Below are 8,261 nucleotides of genomic sequence, written 5' to 3' on the forward strand. Positions count from 1 at the left end.
ATGGAGTCGCCAGATATAGACCCAGGCGACCAAGCAGTCGGAGATCGCTAGAACAAGCACATCGCCGAAGATGAGGGAGAAGCAGATTATGAAGGCGGCCGGCGAGACCACAGGGAAGGTGTATGAAGGCCCTAACTCGCCAGTTTCAGTAGAGATCGCACTCCCAAGTTAGCTATGCACTGGGCAGTACCATGCATAAGTAACTTAGCCAAAATGATAGCAGAAGCAGCACCAAGTCAGGGAGCCTCCAGATGATGGCACGTGTACAGTTGGATGCAAGCCACGTGTCCAGGTCTGTAACTGCCAGGAGAGAGAAAACAACCAGGTATATAAGAGTTCTTAACAGACTTTCTGAGGTACGCACGTTCAGTTCATACACTTTACGCTTGCGAGTGATAGAGCTGATTGAGAAGAGAGGATTTGCACGGTTCTCGTTCTTAGTATTTGGTGATACCGTCACTGACTTGAGCGTCGGAGTGCGATCGGCCGCAGCGGCGCCGTGTCATTTCTTTGCAGGTTCTTGAAGTAGATCCCGGAGAGGAACGAAGGTGAGAAGCTGTGCGCACGTCGATCCTTTGACGAGGCATTCTCCATCGTTCCGGTCAACAGGCAGGATCACTAACCTTTTATTCAGAAGAATGAAAGACGAAATGAGAAATGAAGGTTTTTCAGTTTATGAGAACTTATATAACCTCAAAAACCTCAAAAACCTAAGAAAGCCATTTTCAAATTTAAAATTCGCACCATAATAAACAACCCTAAAAGAAGATATCTGCGTTGCTGGTAAGGCAATGACTAGAACGTGTGCAGTGGCCAAATCCATGAAGTTGAGGAGTGAAAGCTGAGATTTTTGGAGGGAACGGAGAAGAGAAGGGTTTTGGAGAAGTAGGAACTGAAGAGGTTGAGGGGAAGGGCGTTTATATGCCACGAACATGGATTCGTGAGAGCCATTTGTCATCCTTTCATTGGTTCCTTGGTTCAGATCTTTCTCCATTTGGTAAATATTCTTTTCGATTTTTTTTGTTTGAATTTTGTGTGAATGACACATGGGAAATGTTACCCTATGAGTGGGTTCCATTTGTATTATTTATAGATAGATTTAGAAATTAGCACAACTCTTTAAATTCTTATGAAACGATGCTTAATAATATTAATAATATTAATAATATTAATAACATTAATAATATTAATAACATTAATAACATTAATAACATTAATAATATTAATAATCTATACCTATATATAATGGGGATTCCCCCCATAACTGTTTTTTATGTATATCTATACCTCCATAACTGTTTTTGATATATATAACTATATATATAAGTTAATTTTATTTTTAGTTATTTTTTAATTTTGTAAATATTAAAACAGTTATCAAAATGGAGATTTTGAACGTAAAAACAGTTTTGAATTTAGGTTTTTGAAATATATCTTTATTTCTTTAGTTTTCACTCACAGTTTCTTTTCAATTTGAATTTATATTTGGAATTTTTATTATCGTTTTTCTCTCCTCCCTCTTTCTCACTTTATCTCTTCTATTCAAATCACTTCCATTAGATAAAAAGATTCATTCTTCAAGATAAGAGTAAGAAGAAGAGCATGCATCCTACGTTAGTCTCTCTAAGTGAGTTTTCTTGGTTGTTTAATTGTTAATGTTACTCATTTTTATCATTTTTATTTTTTTACTCTACTTTTCATTTTCGTACATTGAAGGCGGAATACTGCACAGGTACAAAGTTATCTTGACACCATTGTTGTTGTGGGCATCGACGGAGGCGGAATACTGCACTCTTTTTTGCCTAAGGAGGGTTTTTAATGAGGCCACCCAATAAAGAAGAGTTTTTTCAAAGTTTAAAGTGTTTTAGATTGCATGCTTATCGTTATTACGAAAGTTTTTTTCTAAAAAAAAAAAAAAAGACCGTGTCACTCGTATGTGATCTAAGGCGAGTTGAAGTTACGTTGCATGCTTTCTAAAAGTTAAAAGACCCCATCGCTTTTCGGCGATTGGCGGCATCAGTTAAAGTTAAAAGTCCTCATCGTCTTTCGGCGATCGGAGGCACCAGCAATGTTTAAAAGACCTCAACGCCCTCGCGCGTCCTGAGGCGAGAGGGAGATAAAGACCTCCTCGCCATCGAGCGAGTGCAGGTGAGAAAGATTGAAAGTCCTCAGTGCCTCTAGGGGAGAGAAGATGTAGCCCTGGGGCAATGTAGAGGCACCAGTAAAAAGTCCTCAGTGCCTCCAGGGGAGAAGATGTAGCCCTGGGGCAATGTAGAGGCACCAGTAAAAAGACCTCAGTGCCTTTAGGGGAGAGAAGATGTAGTCCCTGGGGCAATGTAGAGGCACGAGATAAAAGACCTTCTCGCCGTCGAGCGAGTTCAGGCGAGTTAAAGACATTCTCGCCGTCGAGCGAGTTCAGGTGAGTTAAAGACCTTCTCGCCGTCGAGCGAGTTCAGGCAAGATAAAATCCTTCTCGTCTCGAACGAGTTCAGGTACGGCGTGGAGGATGCAAGAAGTTTAAAGGATAGCTAAGGTAGGTTCGAAGAGAACGCCTAGCTATCCGGCTTATTGTTCTAAAGCTCAGGGAAGGTAGAGAAGGATCCGAAAGGCGCCTCTACCCCCAGATAAGGGAACAACGGCCAAGTTATGAAGGCAAGAGGGAGCTGGTATCGCCAAGACTCTTTGGCGATCAGAAGAAATTCAAGCGATGGCAAGAGTAAAAAGCCCGTTACGATGGAGCAGATAAGGTGAACTATGTCTTAAACTATCAGTTGGGTTGAAACTCGCTGTTTAGTAAGTGATTTCACGCTGAAGTTCATTACCTTAAGTTCACAAGTTATTACGTGCTATCATTCGAAAGTTGATAGTTTGATCGAGTTCGAAGCAGTAAGAAAACAGTTGCGCCCACAAAATTGCTAAGTCAATTTCGTCTAAGCGATTTATACAAGAAGAAGCAAAGCTAACAGAGAGATCGTGTGAAGAAGCAGAAAATTTCATAATAAGGTGGTATCAGTTTGAAATACATAAGGAAAAAAAAGGAAAGTTATTACAAGTAAGTTTGTGTAAAGCAAATAGGTAGATAAGTGATGGAGGGAGGCAGCTAATCTTCAGAGGGAACGATCTTCCCATCCACCACTTCGTTGCATATTGACACCATAGAGAGGTCCAGATCGGGGTACTGACAGGCAAATTGTTCCAGGGCGGCGTCAAACCCAGCGGCGAGGACTTGGGCGGAGCTCAGCTCAAGAGCTTCATTTTGTTGCTTGAGCCACTCGGTTTGCTGCTTCAGCTCATCAGCTCGCCTCTTCAGTTCTTCAGTTTCCCTGCGAGTCTGAGTGAGGTCTTCAGCAACCTTCTTGTTTTCCTCCCGCGCTTAGGCCAACTCTGCCGCGATCTTTGCATTCCCCTCTCTGGCTTCGGCGAGTTCAGCCACGGCGTCATCCCTCTCCTTCTCAACTTTTCCTAAGAGAACCTCCCGTTCGACCGATCTCTTCTCAATGTTCTCTACCTTGGCTGCATCTGCTTTGATTGATGCCTCCAGGTCAGCCACCTTGAGACGGTAGGGAACCAGCTTGCTCTCCAGCTCGATTTTCTCTTGAGCTAGGAGGTGCAACTTCTGGCGCAGATCGGTGGCCTCCTTACGCGCCACCCTCAGCTCGGTGCTCATGGCGTCCTCCACCCTCGAGTGTTCGATTTCCGCCTTCATGAGGTTGCAAGATAATTTCTCCGCCTCGATTCTTATTAGGCGATTCTCCTCTTCGAGTGTGGAGATATCATCCTGAAGTTTCTTGTTGGAGCTCTCCACAGCTTTTGTTATGATAGAGGGGAGGTCCTCTGCCATCATCTTGAGTTTAGCCGTGAAGGGCCCCCTGATTCCTCTGACCGCGAGCTGTTGGTGGAGGTGCTGGAGGAGCCTGGTGCTGATTCTCGCCACCACCCTCTTGAATTGGTTGTTGAGGTTGGGCTTCTTGGCGTGGTGGTGACGTGGGGGACTCGGTGATGATTATTGGCGAGTTATGAGCGCCCTCATCCCCACCTGGCGCAGCTTCGACGATTGAGGCAATTGAAGGAGGACCCTCTCCAACGGATACGAATGGCGTGGAGGCGCTCGGTGGGTTTTCCATGAAGTTAGGCTCGTTAGCCTCAACCGCAGGTAGTGCAGCCGCCAAAGGTACTGCTTGAACTGGCGGTGTTGGAGCTGGGGGAGAAGGCGGTGTTGGTGTTGGAAGGGCAGCTGAAGCAGGTGGAGAAGAAGGTGCCACCCTTCTCCTTTTGGTGATAAGGCCGTCCTCAGTTGCCTCGTCATCCTCTTCCTCATCTTCTTGGACCACTTGAGGAGTTTTCCTCTTTGGTTTCCTCAAGATGAGTTTCTTTCGTTGAGGAGCGGGCAGTGCTTCTGGAGGAGTTGGGCCTTGAGGGGGCGATCTACCCTGAGCAGCGGCGATCTCCACCACCGAGTTTGGCACGGTTTGAGAACCCGATGCCAGTTTGTGGGTTTGGGCGAGCGCCCTCAATTCAGCCAATTTTCCCTTGCCCAGCATGAGATCTGCACAGTGCAAGTATACAAGTAAGCTCAAAGACGAAAGTAAAATATATGAGTACATGTGCAAACGAGACAAACAAATGGTACAGGAAATAAAACCCAGGTCTAGTGTGCAGCCAACAAGACGCCCAATAACAAGTAACAGAGATGCAGCACAAGATAAAGCCTAAAGGTCGAAGTAAGTGCTAACCTATGTGAGCTTCGAGTTGGCTCTCGAGGAACTCGAAGGTGATTATTGAAGAGGTGGGGAAGGTGATGTTAGCAGCTGCCACGCTTTTCCAGAAGAGGCATAGGTCCTTGTCCAACTCGCCCATGTTGTCAGGACTTCTTGGCCTTCTGAAGCTTCCCTTGGAGTCCTTATTTCCCTTGTTTACCCAGTACAAGGGAAAGCCGTCGAGCAGCGAAGGGTCTCGGTCATTTTGGCGCACTTGGACGAACTTTCCCTTCCAATCTTTGTAAGATTGCTGGAAGATAGAAAGGATCGACCTCCCAGCAATTCCGTTCAGGCTTACCCAAAGGCGATCTCCAGGATTCTTGGCCTCGAACAGGAAAAGGAATACATCTACCGAGGCCGGTAGTCCCAAATGCGCGCACATAATTTGAAACGCCCGCATGAATGCCCAGCTGTTGGGATGGAGCTGGGCGGCGGCGATGTCGAGCTCGGTTAAAAGTTCCCGTTCAAAACGGGTGAGGGGAACCCTGAGTTTCACCTTCTTGAAGAGGGTAGTATACACGAAGCAGAACAACTCGCCGTCGTTCCCCTTGTCATCCGCGCAGATCGGCACGTCGGGGGGGGGGGGGCAAGACAGCACCATCAGCTTGTCATCGTGCTCCTTGTGGAACGAGAGGTTGGGTTCGTCCCCTTTCTTCAACCAAAGCACCGCTAGAGCAGAGTTTACTGAAGAAGTCTCCTTCAGCAAAGTTGAGGTGGCCCATGGGTATAGCTTCTTGTAGTTTGGAGATGGGATGGAGGCTCCTCCGGCGATTGGTGGAGTTGCCTGAGCAAGGTTGGGGCGAGAGGTTGCAGGCCTCTCAGCCTGGGAAGAGGGAGCACCAGGTGCTCGCGGTGGGTTATGCGCTTGGGATGGAGGGTTTCGTGACGAAGGAGGAGGATTCGCGGTGGTCTTTGTACGAGCCATCGCGGGAACTGCAAAGGAAAAAGGAAAAGAAAGGTGAGCGAAGGTTGTAGAGGTCGACTCGATTGTGAACGAAGGATGAAAAACGAACAAACAAAAGTTCGTTGTGATGAAGGTAATGGAAGACGAAGCCCTAAGGGAGAAGAAGAAGAAACAACCCACAGTGTATGCACCAGACAGTTAATGGATGATGCGAATCGGTTAAAATGCAGCAAATATCAACAGAAGAAGTAAAGGAGGTACCTTTCGATGATCAGATAAACGTTGAAGGGAGTTGGGGATTGAGAGAGTCGAAGAGCGTCGTGGGTTTGCAGAGAAGACTTAGAGCGTTTCGAAGGCAGAAAGATGATGAAACAGTAAAAATGAAAAGGGTTTAAGGGTTTTTCAAAAGATTTTGGAAGCGCAAACGACAGCTAAAGATGACCGTTGATGAAGCCACGTGTCGAGCGATTGGAAAGGTGTTTGGTGGGGCGTCAGAAAAACAGAAAGTACAAACGTTTGGAATTCTGCGCCAGCGCCACGTAGATCGGTAGTGACGTGACTTCTTTAGTCTTTTCGCTGGACAAGTCTTCGCTTAAGACTGGGGGGCTTGTGTACCGCCCTGGTAGTCGGAAGTGATGACGTGGCAGCAAGCTATTATGTAGGCGTATTGAGCAGGGCCCATGGCTGGCAGAAGGGAAGGAAGTCGGGGGGCTCGTGTAGTCGCCAGTTATTAAGTTGGCGTGCTCCGATCACTAGCGTACCTAAACCGGCGGTCACTGGGTTTGAGATGAAGTTGCCGGAGGCGAACCCAGACGACCAAGTGATCAGAGATCGCCGGAAAGAAGGACATCGCCGAAGGATCAGGGAAGCTTGTTCCAGGCTTTCGAAACAGAGGATAAAGTCGTCAGATAGTCATTTCCTAGCTAGCCATAGGTTGAGGTCGGGGAACAGCTTACCTAAACATGCACGGTGAAGCAGGTAAAGTAGATCATGAAGGCGGCCGGTGAGACCACAGGGAAGGTGTGTATGAAGGCGCCCGTACTCGCCACGCAGAAGGGATCACGCTCCAAGGCAGCTATGCGCTAAGTTGTTTCATGCATAAGTAACTTAGCCAAAAGCCTGAAGAGTAAGAAGTGGCGCCCAAGTCAAGGATGCTCCAGATGGTGACACGTGTACAGCTGGATGCGAGCCACGTGTCCAGATGTGTAACTGTTAGGAGAGAGAAAGTGCACAGGTATATAAGAGATTCTAACGAACTTCTGAGGTACGCACGTTTAGATTACTTCTTTACGCTTGCGAGAACTTGAGTACGCTGAGAGAGAATTTTGGTGGTTCAGTCGCTGACTTGGGCGTCGGAGCGTGATCGGCCGCAGCGGCGTTGTTCTGTCTTTTGCAGGTTCTTGAGGTGAATCAAGGCGAAGGACCGAAGCTAACACGACGCAGAAGTCGATCCAGGTTCGACGAGGCAAGGCTCTTGCGTCTTGGTCAACAGGCAGGATCAGTTTTGATGGGCCTAGTAGCATAAAATAATTGAACCAAATATTTGGGCCAAGTAGTATTGGTTTTTGGGCTTGTATTTGGACCAATAGTAAAATATGACTAGTTAGGGTAACAATTGGGCTTCTTGGAGCCCAATGTAACCCTAAAACGTCTAGGGCATATTGGAGAACGAAAATTCCTTGGCATGGAGCACATGGACGTCCACATGGAAACATAGAAGTGGAGAAGATTTAGCATGGAAGGTGTGAGCTAAACATGGAAAGCATGACTCCACATGTCACCACCTCATTGGAGAGTTTTATTTTGAATTTTAAACTTTTGGCTCCAAAATGTTCAGCCCTCTCTCCTAAAAATTGAGGTGCTTGGCTCTCATTTTGTAAGATTAATCATATGAGTGAATTGCTTCCAAATTTGTGCCAATTACACTTTTGTCTCATACTCTCCCTAGGATAGACGTTTGATCTTCATTCTTCACCCTCCAAGTGATTAGGCCTCACCTATCACTCACCATACATCTCATTGGATACCACACCTCTTAGGAGATCCTTGCACGCCTCTTTCATATGCTTCCGCCACCATCATTCAAGTTCCATCACACATGAAGGCGCTTCTTCCATCATTTGGTATCATGAGCTATGGTCTTCAAGAGATAAAGTGCCTTATCTTGATTTCAATTTTGTGTTCTTTTTAATTCCGAGTTGTTTACCATATTTGATGTGATTCCACTAGCCATATAGAGAAAGGTTCTTGACCTTCTTAGGAATCACCTTGAGTTGGACATTATAGAGGCACTTTTCTTAGAGTTGGATCATTGTTCTAAGACAAGAACTCACCAAAAACTAGTACCAAATCCCAAACTCATTTGGATGAACCAATTATAGTCAAATTGAACCGAACAAATGAGCAAGAAAAGCAAAGGAACAAGATGAATGGACAGAATTATAAAACTGCCGAACCAAAAACTCATAAAAACAGCAAGAACATCTAACCAAAACTCAAGAACACAAGCTAACACAAACAATAGAAAGAGGAGAAAGGAAGGAGAGAAGAAATGCTCATGAAGATGGAAGCAGGATGGATGATCTCGCCACTAGAAGTGT

The 8,261-nt window shown here is 46.0% G+C and overlaps 1 protein-coding gene across 1 annotated transcript; it reads right to left on the reverse strand.

Moving 5' to 3' along the window:
- Nucleotides 1-3,851: 3,851 nt before the first annotated feature.
- On the reverse strand, nucleotides 3,852-4,604 carry LOC137829302 (classical arabinogalactan protein 9-like). The gene has a single exon (XM_068636105.1). It carries the CDS (start codon nucleotides 4,602-4,604, stop codon nucleotides 3,852-3,854), a length of 753 nt encoding a protein of 250 aa, XP_068492206.1.
- Between the last annotated feature and the right edge of the window lie 3,657 nt (nucleotides 4,605-8,261).

The sequence above is a fragment of the Phaseolus vulgaris genome, chromosome 7 (genome assembly GCF_000499845.2).
Source record: "Phaseolus vulgaris cultivar G19833 chromosome 7, P. vulgaris v2.0, whole genome shotgun sequence".
Lineage (NCBI taxonomy): Eukaryota > Viridiplantae > Streptophyta > Magnoliopsida > Fabales > Fabaceae > Phaseolus > Phaseolus vulgaris.